Genomic DNA, 15,984 nt, shown 5'->3' with positions numbered 1-15,984 from the left:
ATTATGTTGTGGTGTTCCACGTGGCGTGAGTTGCGAAACTATTCCACATTGTTTCAAATGAATACCAAACTCATAACTCAAATATTCACCTCCACGATCAGATCGTAGAAACTTTATTTTCTTGTTACGATGATTTTCCACTTCACTCTGAAATTCTTTGAACTATTCAAATGTTTCAGACTTTATGTTTCATTAAGTAGATATACCCATATTTGCTCAAATCATCTGTGAAGGTCAGAAAATAACGATACCTGCCGCGAGCCTCAACACTCATCGGACCGCATACATCAGTATGTATTATTTCCAATAAGTCAGTTGCTCGCTCCATTGTTCCAGAGAACAGAGTCTTAGCCATCTTGCCCATGAGGCATGGTTCGCAAGCATCAAGTGATTCCAAAAGCCCATCAGCATGGAGTTTCTTCATGCGTTTTACACCAATATGACCTAAACGGCAGTGCCACAAATAAGTTGTACTATCATTATTAACTTTGCATCTTTTGGCTTCAATATTATGAATATGTGTATCACTATGATCGAGATTCAATAAAGCATTCACCTTGGGTTTATGACCACAGAAGGTTTTATTCATGTAAACAAAATAACAATTATTCTTTGATTTAAATGAATAACCGTATCGCAATAAACATGATCCAATCATATTATGCTCAACGCAAACACCAAATAACATTTATTTTAGGTTCAACACTAATCCCGAAGGTAAAGGGAGTGTGCGATGGTGATCTTATCAACCTTGGAATCACTTCCAACACACATCGTCACCTTGCCATCAACTAGTCTTTGTTCATTTTGTAACTCTTGTTTCAAGTTACTAATCATAGCAACTAAACCAGTATCAAATACCCAGGGGCTACTATGAACACTAGTAAGTACACATCAATAACATGTATATCATATATACTTTTGTTCACTTTTCCTTCCTTCTTATCCGCCAAGTATTTGGGGCAGTTCCACTTCTAGTGACCATTTCCTTTGCAGTAGAAGTACTCAGTTTCAGGCTTGGGTCTAGCTTTGGGCTTCTTCATGGGAGTGGCAACTTGCTTGCCATTCTTCTTGAAGTTCCCTTTCTTTCCCTTGCCCTTTTACTTGAAACTACTAGTCTTGTCAACCATCAACACTTGATGCTTTTCTTGATTTCTACCTTCGCCGATTTTAGCATCACGAAGAGCTCGGGAAATCCTTTTCATCATCCCTTGCATATTATAGTTCATCACGAAGTTCCAGTAACTTGGTGATAGTGACTAGAGAACTCTGTCAATCACTATCTTATCAGGTAGATTAACTCCCACTTGATTCAAGAGATTGTAGTAATCAGACATTCTGAGCAATGCTCACTGGTTGAGCTATTCTCCTCCATCTTTTAGGCAAAATACTTGTCAGAGGTCTCATACCTCTTGACTCGGGCATGAGTCTGAAATACCAATTTCAGCTCTTGGAACATCTCATATGCTCCATGGCGTTCAAAACATTTTTGAAGTCCTGGTTCTAAGCCGTAAAGCATGGTGCACTAAACTATCAAGTAGTCATCATACCGAGCTTTGTCAAACGTTCATAACGTATGCATCTGCTCCTGCAAATAGGTCCATCACCTAGCGGTGCATCAAGGACATAATTCTTCTGTGCAACAATGAGGATAATCCTCATATCACTGACCAAGTCCGCATCATTGCTACTATCATCTTTTAACATAGTTTTTCTCTAGGAACATATCAAAAAATAAACAGGGAGCTATATCGCAAGCTATTGATCTACAACATAGATATGCAAATACTATCAGGACTAATTTCACGATAAATTTAAGTTCAATTAATCATATTACTTAAGAACTCCCACTTAGATAGACATCCCTCTAGCCATCTAAATGATCACGTGATCCATATCAACTAAACCATGTCCGATCGTCACGTGAGATGGAGTAGTTTTCAATGGTGAACATCACTATGTTGATCATATCTACTATATGATTCACGCTCGACCTTTCGGTCTCAGTGTTCTGAGGCCATATCTGCATATGCTAGGCTCGTCAAGTTTAACCCGAGTATTTTGCGTGTGCAAAATTGGCTTGCACCCATTGTATGTGAACGCAGAGCTTATCACACCCGATCATCACGTGGTGTCTCGGCACGACGAACTGTCGCAATGGTGCATACTCAGGGAGAACACTTGTACCTTGAAATTTAGTGAGAGATCATCTTATAATGCTACCGTCGTACTAAGCAAAATAAGATGCATAAAGGATAAACATCACATGCAATCAATATAAGTGATATGATATGGTCATCATCATCTTGTGCCTTTGATCTCCATCTTCAAAGCACCGTCATGATCACCATCGTCACTGGCTTGACACCTTGATCTCCATCGAAGCATCATTGTCGTCTTGCCAACTATTGCTTCTACGACTATCGCTACCGCTTAGTGATAAAGTAAAGCAATTACATGGTGATTGCATTTCATACAATAAAGCGACAACCATATGGCTCCTGCCAGTTGCCGATAATTGTTACAAAACATGATCATCTCATACAACAATGTATATATCATCACGTCTTGACCATATCACATCACAACAAGCCCTGCAAAAACAAGTTAGACGTCCTCTACTTTGTTGTTGCAAGTTTTACGGGGCTGCTACGGGCTTAGCAAGAACCGTTCTTACCTACGCATCAAAACCACAACGATTTTTCGTCAAGTGTGTTGTTTTAACCTTCAACAAGGACCGGGCGTAGTCACACTCGATTCAACTAAAGTTGGAGAAACAGACACCCACTAGCCACCTGTCTGCGAAGCACAGCGGTAGAACCAGTCTCATGAACGCGATCATGTAATGTCGGTCTGGTCCGCTTCATCCAACAATACCGCTGAATCAAAGTATGACATGCTGGTAAGTAGTATGACTATTATCACCCACAATTCTTTGTGTTCTACTCGTGCATATAACGTCTACGCATAAACCTGGCTCGGATGCCACTGTTGGGGAACGCAAAATTTCAAAAAAAATCTACGATCACGCAAGATCTATCTATGAGATGCAAAGCAATGAGCGGGGGGAGTGTGTTCACGTACCCTCGTAGAACGAAAGCGGAAGCGTTAAGTAACGCAGTTGATGTAGTCGAACGTCTTCGCGATCCAACCGATCAAGTACCAAACGCACGGCACCTCCGCGATCTGCACACGTTCGGCTCAGTGACGTCCCTCGAACTCTAGATCCAGCTGATGCCGAGGGAGAGTTTCGTCAGCACGACGGCGTGGTGACGGTGATGATGAAGTTACCGATGCAGGGCTTCGCCTAAGCACTACGACAATATGACCGAGGTGGAAATCTGTGGAGGGGGGCACCGCACACGGCTAAAATCAACTTGTGTGTCTATGGGGTGCCCCCTCCCCCGTATATAAAGGAGTGGAGGGGGGAGGGCCGGCCTCCTAGGGCGCACCCCAAGGGGGGATTCCTACTCCTACTAGGAGTAGGTTTCCCCTTCTTCCTAGTCCAACTAGGAGGGGGAAGGAAGGCAAGAGGGAGAGAAGGAAAGGGGGGGCCTCCCCAATTCGGATTGGGCTTGGGGGGCGCGCCCCACCACTTGGCTGCCTCCTCCTCTCTTCCACCATGGCCCATGAAGGCCCATTAACTCCCCGGAGAATTCCGGTAATCCCCCGGTACTCTGAAGAATGCCCGAATTCATCTAAAACCTTTCTGGTGTCCAAACATAACCTTCCAATATATCAATCTTCATGTCTCGACCATTTCGAGACTCCTCGTCATATCCATGATCACATCTGGGACTTCAAACAACCTTCGGTACATCAAATCACAAAACTCATAATACATATCGTCATCGAACGTTAAGCGTGCGGACCCTACAGGTTCGAGAACTATGTAGACATGACCGAGACTCATCTCCGGTTAATAACCAATAGCGGAACCTGGATGCTCATATTGGTTCCTACATATTCTATGAAGATCTTTATCGGTCAAACCGCATAACAACATACGTTGTTCCCTTTGTCATCGGTATGTTACTTGCCCGAGATTCGATCGTCGGTATCATCATACCTAGTTCAATCTCGTTACCGGCAAGTCTCTTTACTCGTTCCGTATTGCATCATCTCGTAACAAACTCATTAGTCACATTGCTTGCAAGGCTTATAGTAATGTGCACTACCAAGAGGGCCCAGAGATACCTCTCCGACAATCGGAGTGATAAATCCTAATCTCGATCTATGCCAACTCAACAAACACCATCACAGACACCTGTAGAGCATCTTTATAATCACCCAGTTACGTTGTGACGTTTGATAGCACACTAAGTGTTCCTCTGGTATTCGGAAGTTGCATAATCTCATAGTCATAGGAACATGTATAAGTCATGAAGAAAGCAATAGCAACAAACTAAACGATCATCGTGCTAAGCTAACGTATGGGTCTTGTCCATCACATCATTCTCTAATGATGTGATCCCGTTCATCAAATGACAACACATGTATATGGTCAGGAAACTTAATCATCTTTGATTAACGAGCTAGTCTAGTAGAGGCATACTAGGGACACTTTGTTTTATCTATGTATTCACACATGTATCAAGTTTCCGATTAATACAATTCTAGCATGAATAATAAACATTTATCATGATATAAGAAAATATAAATAACAACTTTATTATTGCCTCTAGGGCATATTTCCTTCACGGCCTTGCCGCACGGTTCCATTAAAAAGGACGAACACGCGAACCTTCCACACACTGCCAGGCGGCCCCTCGGTAGGTGGCCAAGTTAATTACGACCGCATGCGGTAGTTGGCCGGTCGACAAGTAGGGCCGCGGCGTACATCGAGGGGACCCGCAACGCGTTCGCTTCATGTCTGCGTTTGGGCCTGAAATGCGTCTGCTCGAACATGAAGCGAACACATTTTGGGTTTGGGTCGCTGCGTTGGTCCGTCGTTTATGTCCGCTGCGACCAAACGGACATGAAAGAACGAAATGAGTCGTCCGATTAGAGTTGCTCTTAGAGCCGCGATGCGAGGAAAACACATGACACGAATGAAGACAGGCCAAGGCGTGCGAGACGTGGTCAACATCGTGTGACCAATGGGAAAATGAGCAAAATAGACTCCGGATTGCTGCAGGCTCTCGAGTTTTTTAGGATAAATTATGAAGTGGAGTAAAAAATGTATTGGAAAGCTGTAAGCCATCATCTCTTACCTCTTTAATTACTCAACCCTCAATGAGCTAAGTGCATGTAGAAATTAAGAAGACTATGTATAGAATGCTATTAGTCTTGATTACCGTGTGATGAGAGAAAATATTTTAAAATGCATTAAAAAGATAGAAGTACACTCTTTTGTGGACAAATTTTAAACCCAAACATACACTCTTCACTAGACGGAAGGAGTAAAGCACAGCCCATTGACCAAGTCAAATCGTGAGCCAAATCTCAAATTGAAGACCCGAGAGCTATAAAACGTAGCTATGAAGGAACATCCTCTCGGTTGAGTGGAGTTGTGGCTTATGGGCTCAGCCCATGTTCAAATTACACTTGTTTCAACAAAAGCCTTGCGAATAACAAAATAATAAATAAGAGAAGGTCTTTCAAAAAAAAAAGAGAAGGTAATCTGCAATTTTGGCATGAGAGAAATGCGCCTTAATGAATAAGAAAAATGAGGCAACATTAATCACTGACACGATACTTGCCACTCCCAGTCACTCTCATACACAATATCTAGACTGCACGAACATGTGAATTTTCTCTTAATAGTGTGTCACAGAGTACTACTCCTAATAAGTATCTAAATTCCTAGCAGATTACTATGAACTACTCCCTCAGTCCCATAATGTAAGATGTTTTTTTGACACTCATGTCAACACAAACTTAGTAGCACCAGCGTCCAACCATCTAATTGTACAATTTGCTGAATCCAGCTGCAAGTTCCCTTGAGACGTGCATGACCTCCTTCCTGGAGCCCCATTTGCCAAACTTCACCAGCTGCAGGAGCTGCAGGACATCACATTCACATCAGAGCTTTGTACCATCCCAAAACCTCTCTACTTATCTTCTGGAGCATCCAACTCAATTTGTCCTTGGCCTTATGCTTGTAGTCATTAAATTGCACCAACAACCTCGCTAATTCTGAAAAAAAAATGATTTTCTAGGTCAGAGCAGATTAGCATGCACTAGGCAAACTGGTGACATCAGGTGGATGTAGGGTGGGGCAGTGGTGTTGTAAATTACCAATGAGTATCCTCAGATGGAGATAGCTAATGCTTGTTTTGATTTGCAACATTAAACGGTTGATTGCACCTATATTAGAGAAATTAGAATATCGGACTAACTAGGATGTCCCCGCAAAAAAAGAAGAAAAAAAAGAAAAAAGACAACTAGGATGTTGGCAAGAGCCAAGGGCTCAACCAGTTTTCTCTAAAAAAAAGGGCTCAACCAGTTTTGACAAGCATACAAAGTTGATTGAGACATACCGGACCCCAATCTGGACTGTTCCTCATGGCCGTATATGGCACACTTTGCATAAGCAAGAAGTCGAACATGACGTGGCGCCCCTAGATTCCCTAAAATGGACCTCAATAGTCCACTGAATTGAGATCACAAATAGCATTATGAACACAATAATGAGTGAGAAAATAGTAACAAGGTTATGCTCTCTACAAAGATTTGCCTTACTCTGTTCGAAGTATGACCAGAAAATCAGGCGGCAAGGATTCCATAAATGAAGATATATCATCCATTCCAAGAGAGTTCAAGTCCTGCTTTATACGTGTCTTCTCTTCACCAGATATTTGTGTTCCAAGAGCTGATTTGCTGGTGAGTACATGAGAGGCAGTTTAATAAAGAGTAACTTATTGCACGTGCCTAGCCCATAAAGTAAAAACTGTAACAACTGAGCTCAGTACAATATGTTTTAAGCAATGGGCCGGGATTCTAGAACTTAAATCGACTCCCTGGAAAAGGTTAGACTTTACTATTTAGCCCACTAGTTATTCCATTGGTAATCACTGAACTTTAGAACTGCTGCAAACCAGAACATGGATATGTAATAAATTTTACGGTATAGAACAAACACCTAGCTGGTTTTGTTCCTCAGGATCAAATCCAAAGCAATGCACTGGATTATCAAAGGTGGAAAGCAGTTGCTACTGTTTTTTCTGGTTTTCTCTCACCCACTTGGAATTGTACATTAACTTCTTCTAGCTCTATAGAATACAATGAGGCGCCATGTTTTTTGCATTTTCTTGAGAAATGAGAAATACCAAGCTGGCTTTACTCAATGCACGGCTGATGTACTAAGCGTATGTAACGAATGCATGGCTGAAGTCTAGCAATACAAGCTAATGCATTGCAGAAGTACTTAGCAAATATGAAGCCAATGCATGGCTGATGTAAATAAATACAAAGCCAACAGTTTTGCCTATTCTTGATTGCCATAACAAAAAAAGACTTAATGTCTTTGTATGAACCACCTGATCAGAAATAATTTCCAAAGTTTCAAGTGTGGACTTGTATGCATCCAGTTGCTTAAGAAAATTGGTGTATTATAAGCATTATCCCTATTAACGTCGAACATGAGTTCTGTCATGGTTTTCACCCCATAATGAGAGAAGTCCGCAGAACATTACAATATTTGAGCATTATAGTGGAAGTGAAAAAAGGTTTACCTGTCTATAGTCCTTCCAGTGAATATTAAAGGAAAGTACTTCGCATATTTCCCGACACCAAACTGTTCACCTAACTCCAGAATTTTTTGCACATCCAGCGATATCAATGCTTTCCACAGCTTACAGTAGTCCAGTCTAAACTTTGGGTCCAATTCTTTATAAATACCATGATCCAACAAAACTGTAAAAGTATGCACCATTTTACCAATTAAAAACAATTCAAGCTCATTCTGTCAAATAGGAAGAGCTGAATAGGGATCTAGTAATAATTGAAACATTAAAGCATAAGGTTCTTAACAGAATGTTTCCGAGGCATACAATATACTAAACCCGGCCATTATGATATATTAATGAATATAGACAAGCAGAAAATATCATGTTACAAAACAAAAGGAGCACCTAATGAAAATCTCCCTTGGCCTCGAGGAGAAACCAATATGTTTCCAGGATGAGGATCACCATGAACAAAACCATGTATAAATATCATTTCACCAAACAGTTCGATTAATGCTTTAGCTACCTGGAAGAAGGTACATATAGAGGTAAGAGAACACCCGCATACAAAATAGCAGGTCAGTGAGAAAAAAATTATATCATGTGCAACATCAAATAAATGAGCATGAAGGGGTAAGCAGAATAGATGATGTTAGTAGAAGAAGCATTATTTTGCATCCTTTAGGAAATTTAATCTTGTTTTTATAATTCCTTTTTAGCTAATTTTGTAACTAATAAGAAGTGTCAACTATACAGAGGTACAAGAATACAAATGAGCACCCCCATTTTCCGTTGCAAGGCATGGAACAAAGAACAGACATACAAAGCATAGTGAACGAAAATGATGATACATGAGAACTATCGAAATCGGGGAACACTTGTTTGTTGGTGGCGTGTTTGTGTGTCTGAAGTTTGCTTCTAGTTATTGTCAAAGCATGTGCGCAAGAACATTACTTGGACAATAAATACATTCATTTTAGCTATGGGTCTTAAGACAACCTTTGTAGGGCTGATATCGGCTTTCCTTAGGAAGTCCAAGTCATCAACCTGTCACAACAGTAACACAAGAGGTTATGCAAATGTACTTCATTATTAGTCACTTCAGATATTCCATTAACTAGAGGTAATGCTCTCCTCTCTCTTATGTTTGGATGCCACCCCCCCCCCACCCCCCCTTTCCTTTCCAGTATATTCAATGCAGTTCAAGGATTATTTGTCAATAATAGACGGTATCCAACGATTTGTAAATTAAGCCCCAAAACAGCCCGTAAGATTTAGCCAAGGAGTAAGCATCTACCTTGTGGCCAGTACAAAATTCCATTGTCAAGACCTCCTTGGTTGTCAGTTCCTGCAACAGCTTCAACTAGTCACAAACTGCTATACACAAACCTAAACAGTTAACATCTTATGCACCAGCAAACTCAAATAAAAGAAGTCACAAGTGAGGCATCTAAACTATCAGCATGAGGTTGAATGACTGCCAACTGTCAAATACTCCCTGCGTAATAAAAATATAAGAGCGTTTAGATCACTACTCTATTGATCTAAACACTCATATATTTTTTTACGGAGGGAGTACAACCTTAGTTCAGTCAGTATATGTTTTGACCATGCAACGTGGAGAATTGAACAAATTAATGATGTGCAACACTTCTTAGAGAGGCTCTACCAGCTTAATTAAACACTAGCTGGGCTTTGTGTCAACAACAGACTACAGTCTACTTGTGTAAGGTTTGTTTTTTTGTTCCTTGACTTATAGTTGATTGAATAAAATAGTAAGGATCACAGTTGGACGCTTGATACCCAAAAAACATGAGGTACTTTGACAACATCATTTTTCCTGAAGCAGCTTGCAGTTCTCTCGGAATTCTTAGCCTCTTGGGTAAAATCTGCAAAGCATCAATGCACGTGCTATAATGTCTGTAAGCTCCAAAGTCCCAGATGACCAAAAGTCATCTTAACATGCTGCATTTAAAGAATTGAAAGGAGAAACTTGTGGGGACTAGGTGAGGGACGAGGATGCATCTTAACATTCCAACTTTTAATCTATCATGCTGCAGTTAAAGAATTGAAAGGAGAAACTTGTAATGCAGTTAACCGAGGTAACTCATGTTATATACCATGAATGTTTCCTTTTTTAACTCATGTTATATACCATGAAATTTTCCTTTTTATGTAAGTAGGCCCACTTATGGAGAAACTAGACTATTGTTCTTTGATTCAATGAGAGAATCGAGAACTAACGGATAGACAACAGTAGCTATTTTTAATGAATGCAATATTTGATGGTTCTACAACAATGCCCCCACAGAACTGTGAGCGAGGAAATGTTCAAGCACTTACCCAGTTCCATTGACATGGTTCTCTCAAATTCAAGTAATATTTTCTCAAACCTATAATCAGGAAAGATCTGCCAAAAAAAAGCTCAAATTTAGACTTCAACAACGAGACACTAATAAAGTATTTCAAGGAAAACACATTGTTCTAAATACGTGAACAAAACAGACAAGCATGATAATTAAATCCAATCATAATGGAGAGCACAATGATGGTGCCAACAATAATCATTCAACCATTTCCTTATTAAGTTGTCCAGTTATGGCAAACCACCAACGGTTCAATGATGCCTAATGCATAATAACGGCATGATAACAAGGTAAAAGCAATGACTTGATTTGAATAGAAGAATATATTTGTCTTTTATTTCATCAATGATGCCACAAAAGAAACTGATGCATACATCCCTCCTTATAACATGCAGCAGAACATGTCAGGCCTAAAACATGCAGCGGCACATGTCTTTCTTCATCAATGAGCTTTTAAGTTATCCAATTGTGGCAACTACCCTCTGAAACAGTTAATGAAATACTAGCATAAAGCTAGTCGGCGAAAATCAAGGACTTCACTGGAGTGCAAACTATGTTAAGTCTCGCTTCCATTACAAGAACTTTGCTACACGGAGCAGCACTTTAAGTAAGGTTGCTTTTTAACAACAATCTTGATCGTTAACAAACCCAGCTGTTGAATTACAATTCTGGATGAAATGTATCCAGAGGCAGAGCCCAGGCCTTCTTTAACACTAGGTACAAACAGAAGTGAATAAACTAAGCCAGTCAAATACAGGGCCCCAAGTAGGAAATATTCTCTTTGCCATAATAAAATGAAAGCCCAAAGTTGATATCTGTAACATACCAAAGAGACATATTTTGACAAGAGGGACATAGTCATTATGTCTAGCTTCATTCGCCGCTCCAACCCAGGATACTGAACCTAGATGTCAAAATTAGGATGAAATTCCTCAAACATACTAATACACATGTAATCAACCAAGATAACTTTTTAGATCGATGCAGGCTTTACAGCTTCTACAGGGCAAGTTCGAAATCAACTAAAAATGGCATATAGTAATAGCAGGATATGTCTAAAAAAGAGGACAAATATTTGATGCAGCATATTTCGTCATTCCATTATAAAACTATGTTAGGTTGTTATTCTTACTGACTTGTTAAAACAAAAACAAAAAACTCTTTTTGTTTTGCAAGAAATCAGCATACCACACTTATCTTTTGACTAAAAAAGAACTGTGACAACTAACAATTATTCATGTTTATACCATTGGATGTCCTTAGCTGCTTACATGGAAAACCAGCTCATAAAAGTTTCATAGAGGTAAAGGTTAGAAATTATGACCTAATGTAACAATTATAGTTTTGACTTGACACATCTGATCATCATTATTATACTTTTAAATGTGAGAAATTTGAAAGCATGAATTTAAGCTTAGATAAACGTTGGATAAATGACTACAATATGAATACTGCAGATTCAAAAAAAATACAATATGTAAGCTGCCACTTCCTGATGAAAGTGAGAAGTTGTTAATTAGTTGGCTGTCGTTGCAGCGATTTCATGTTCAGAATTTCGTACACATCAATACACCTAAATATGGTAGGTGCCTCAGCAAGAAAGAAATCTTGCTGGCGGGCATAAACTTGGCAGGTTCATACACAAGCTAGAACTCTGGATGGTGGGCATGTTGCACAAATGCTATGTCTCTGCTTAGTTACTGTTGGAACCATGAGAATTACAGTGTGATGATGTCTTTCTGGACATAGCTCACCTGTTTACATAACTGGTATTTCATGTGGACGACAGGGCATTACACTGAACTTCATTTGGAAGGAAAATACACCAATTGTAAGACCTAAAATAAACTACACAGTTCAAACAAAACAAAAGCAAAACAGGAAACAAGTGCAGTGTCAACAGTAATCTAACCTTTACAGCTACTTCCTGATTATTATTCAACCGACCTCGATGAACCTGAGCAATTGATGCAGCAGCGATCGGATGTTCATCAAATTCCAGGAATCTGGTACTCACATATTAATTTTTAAGCATTTTCTGTAAAAATTAAGTGCTAAATAAACAGAATATGTCAGTCAAACATGAGCTAGAGCTGGTGTCATTGGAAGCCCAGGGGAAATCTAGATTGTACAATTACACAAGCTTATCCTAAAAGATTAATCTAGTCCGTATGGACGGTTCACTAAACTCAACATCACTAATTTAAACACGGCCAAATTGGCCGACTGCACTGTATAAATTCAGTGCATTTTGCAGTCATCAAATGATGCAAATGGCACGAAGCTGATACTGACACTAAATTAATGTAAACACTAGGCATACTTATCGCTGTCTGAGCATCTGAATTATGATTGTACACAAGCTAGAAACAATCAATCAACAGCACAGGCTGGCCAAAAGGCAGTAAGTGAACAGTAGAACTCCCAGCATGGCTAGATTCGAACAGGCAAATCACACAGTGGCAAGCACATGCACATTCTATCCTGATTACAGAGACCCACAACAGAGTAGCCAGCTAGTCATCACAGGTTACATTGAAAGGATGTGAAACCCTTTCTGCTCAAGCGTGTTTTCAGCTATGCATAATGCATACAAGAATTCTTGAGCCTGCATAATCATTCTAAATAGACAACTGAATAACAATGTGAGCAAATACAACATTTTTTCTTCTGAAGTAAAACAGATCACAACGCAATTTCCAATGATCACAGCACTGACGACTAAAAAAGCATGATATTTATGTACTTACATGCCATGTAAATCCTTGCCCAAATTTTGTTCGATCACTATTTTGATATCTTGATATTTGCATGGAGTTGCCTGAGTTATTAAAAACAATGTAAATATAAAAGTGAATATATATGACCATGCACCAACAATAAGGTGGGTAGAAGTTATAGTAAACCTGATCCTGCAGGCAGGATAGAGTTGATATGTACTCCTTTGGTACTTGTCTTAGTGATGAAACAAACTGACCAGCTTTTACATAAAAGCCTCTATTCGCTTCACATAGTCTAAGCAGCTTTTTTGCTGACCTCAAGTGAACCTACAACAGGCAAGGAAAATACAGTACATCACGTAACTTTAATCTGACAAAACTCGAGTACATAATACATGGTCTACTCATATGGGCGTCAGTGCACCATATTATGCAACTTGGTTTCCAAAATTGAGTGAGATAAGGAAGAGGTCTACACATATAGCAAAATACTATATGCAACTAAACATTTGCGTAAGAAAAAACTAAAATTGTGTCATGATAGCTCATCCAAAACCAAGGGAAAATAAGCGATGACATTTGAAATGACCCATGGCTACCTCATGATGTTGTTTGGCACAAGTGATAATTCGTGGCCCAAATAGGCAAGTGGTGCACAAACAGCTCATATGATGTGGGTATCTAGCGCAATTAAGCGGCAACACATACTTTGCCCACAAAACCATCTTAAGTCACCTTCCTTTACCAACCAAGAGGGCTCAAGGGCCCGCTGAACAGCAGCAGCGGTAACATTCATATGGTGAATTGCTAGTCCAAAGTATTATGTCGTATCAAAATGAAATGGGGTCCTGTTCTCAACAATATAACCAGAATTATTTGGCTGGGAGATTGAAGAAATGTAATCACTGTAGTAGCCTACCATCTAACGCAAACGTACCAATCCTAAATCAGTTTCTTTTCCTAAGAAAATCATAGCATGAGAACAAACGAAATTGCACATGCCCTTCGCCTGGAACAAGCTTGCAGGCAGGCGGCACGCCACCATCCCGTGCAGAATACATACCTCGGACAGCTTACCCCGGTAATCTGCCGACCCAGGAAGCAGCCCCCGCAGCGAGTATTTGTAGTCCATGGCCACGAAGCCAATCTGAAGCAACCAGTCAGTCGGCAAAAGTGAGCATGGGCAGCCGCTGGCAGTTCCAGAGCAATCGTGGCATTTCGCAAACCGTGTAAATGGCGCGGGAGGAGCGGGCGACGCCGTGGAGCGTGGAGGCGACGCCGAGGCCGTCGGCGGAAGGGGAGGTGGCGGACGTGGCCGCCAGGGCCGCGCCCGCCGCGGCCGCGAGGAGGAGTGGGGCGCGGCGGCGGCGGAGCATCGGGGCGAGCAGCAGGATTTATTATGGTTTTGCCCCTTTTGGGTGGGTTGCTTGGATCCAAGCTAGCTTTGGTAAAGGTCGGAGCAACAGGTTGCCTCCAAAAAAAAAAAAAAAAACTAGCAGGTGTGATTCCATCTGCTTCATATGGGCACCCCCAGGGTAGCTCTTGCCGCGACAATTGGGGGAGGTGTTGTCGGGGTAGCTCTTGCGGTGGGCTTTTTGTGTTTCACACCCTCCCCCATCTTCGCCAGCGCGAGTCGGACCAGATTTGCATCGGCGGCGGCGGTGGGTGCGCATGCCTTCCCGACGGGGCCTGCGGGAGCGCCTCCCTGGACGAGGACGTTGTCCCGTGCTTGCGGGGTGGAGCGGTGGAGTCTTGAAGGACGACGGGCGCGACATCGCCCACGACGAGATCTGCCGGAGGGGTTGGCGCATGGATGACTTCAACGGCAACGGGCGACGGCTGGCAGGCTTCCATGGCAGTAATACAAAGTCGGGCAAGGTGGTCCGGAGCGGGCGGAGGGAGGTCGATGGCGATGGAGGGAAGGGGGAGCGGGCACAGCCGCGCGGAAATGTTTGTCCCGCCAAAAATCGCTGCCGATAGGGTCAAGCTCGGGTCGGCCTCCCATCTCGTGTATCTAAAGGTTGAGGGCGAAGATTTGCGCGCCCCGCAAATTTTTTTATAGGCCGCGGTCCGATACGGTGGCTGTTCGGACCATTTTTTTCGCCCAAAATCGTAAACTGGCAGTTATTTCGCGAGTCGGCGCGATATAAAGGGTTTGCTAAGATGTTGTGAGAGGGCAATCGCGAGTAAACCCCTTATAAGGGCTAGCCTTATAAGAGCAACTCTAGCAGACCCCGCAAAATCCCGACGTGCAAAACGCGTTTGTAGTTTGACGAAGATTCAGTTTGCGGGTCGAGAACGAGCACGGCTTAACAGATACCGTAGATGAAACTGCATAATTTGAAAAAACAGTTTCGCGGCACATGCTACATATATTTACATGATCAAACACTACAAACACTAGTTCATACTACATACTACATCAGTACTAGTACTAGAGGGGGTGAGGATCTCACGGCGGCGAGCTCGCGGCCATGGACGACGCCGTGGAGGAGCTCAATCCTCCTCGTCGGAGTTGCCGAGGTCGATGTAATTCTCCCTCTGCTCCTCGTGGATGTGCCGCCACTCGTCGCCCTTCTCCTTGGCGGTGAGGTTGGCCGCGACCGCCTGCTAGAACACGAGGTCTTCGAGCTCCTCTTGATGGCGCCGGCACTCCGCCTCCTCGCGCAAGCTCTGCTCGGCAATGGCGGCCGCGACCGCGTCGACATCGGCGACGAAGTCCTCCGGCCCGACGACTCCGCGGCGACCGAGCTCCTCGGTCTCCTCCTTGATGGGGACGAACTCAATCTCCTTCGGCTCCTCCGACCACTCCCTCTTCACGGGGAGAAGGCCCACGCCGGAAGAGGAGGAGCTCCTGGCGTAGGAAGATCTCGCTGCAGAGGACGGCGTAAGGCCGTGCCGACGGTCGTATTCGTCCGTCTCACGGACGCGAAAGCTCGGCGGCCGTGGTTGGTCCAATTCCTCGCTCCGTGCTTCCTCGCGCCGTCCGAACCGGACGCGCCACTCGCGCTCGGGGTCGCTGCCGCCGCGGGATCTGCTCCCGGAGCCACGTCCGGAGCTCCACATGTGGCCCCACATGGCGGCTGGAGGCGGAAGGGGCTCGCCGACGGCGAGAAATGTGAGGAGGGGAGTGGGAAATTGCGGAGCTCGGCGGCGGCGGGGGATAGGGTTTCGACCCGCAAACGCATCGCGAACCCGTAGATATGCTCTAAGAGGTCTGCTAGAGTT

The 15,984-nt window shown here is 42.7% G+C and overlaps 1 protein-coding gene across 4 annotated transcripts; it reads right to left on the bottom strand.

The window, feature by feature from the left end:
• Positions 1-5,637: 5,637 nt before the first annotated feature.
• On the bottom strand, positions 5,638-14,183 carry LOC119275412 (aarF domain-containing protein kinase 1-like). 4 transcript variants are annotated; one of them, XM_037556241.1, is made up of 16 exons: positions 13,983-14,183; positions 13,820-13,903; positions 12,943-13,083; positions 12,787-12,857; positions 11,949-12,042; positions 10,863-10,940; positions 10,014-10,080; positions 9,474-9,559; positions 8,968-9,018; positions 8,670-8,717; positions 8,076-8,196; positions 7,677-7,857; positions 6,685-6,822; positions 6,483-6,595; positions 6,241-6,309; positions 5,865-6,138 (listed from the first exon to the last, which is right to left on the bottom strand). In XM_037556241.1, exons 1-16 carry the CDS (start codon positions 14,130-14,132, stop codon positions 6,020-6,022), a joined length of 1,611 nt encoding a protein of 536 aa, XP_037412138.1. In that variant the 5' UTR covers positions 14,133-14,183; the 3' UTR covers positions 5,865-6,019. The 4 variants fall into 4 exon arrangements, with proteins under 4 accessions (XP_037412140.1, XP_037412138.1, XP_037412139.1 ...); XM_037556242.1 differs by having other exon boundaries at positions 10,863-10,934; XM_037556243.1 differs by lacking the exon at positions 6,241-6,309 and having other exon boundaries at positions 5,638-6,003.
• Positions 14,184-15,984: the final 1,801 nt, after the last annotated feature.

Source organism: Triticum dicoccoides, chromosome 3B, assembly GCF_002162155.2.
Source record: "Triticum dicoccoides isolate Atlit2015 ecotype Zavitan chromosome 3B, WEW_v2.0, whole genome shotgun sequence".
Classification (NCBI taxonomy): domain Eukaryota; kingdom Viridiplantae; phylum Streptophyta; class Magnoliopsida; order Poales; family Poaceae; genus Triticum; species Triticum dicoccoides.
Note: the sequence above shows the minus strand (reverse complement) of the source record. Positions and strands in the feature narration are given on the sequence as shown.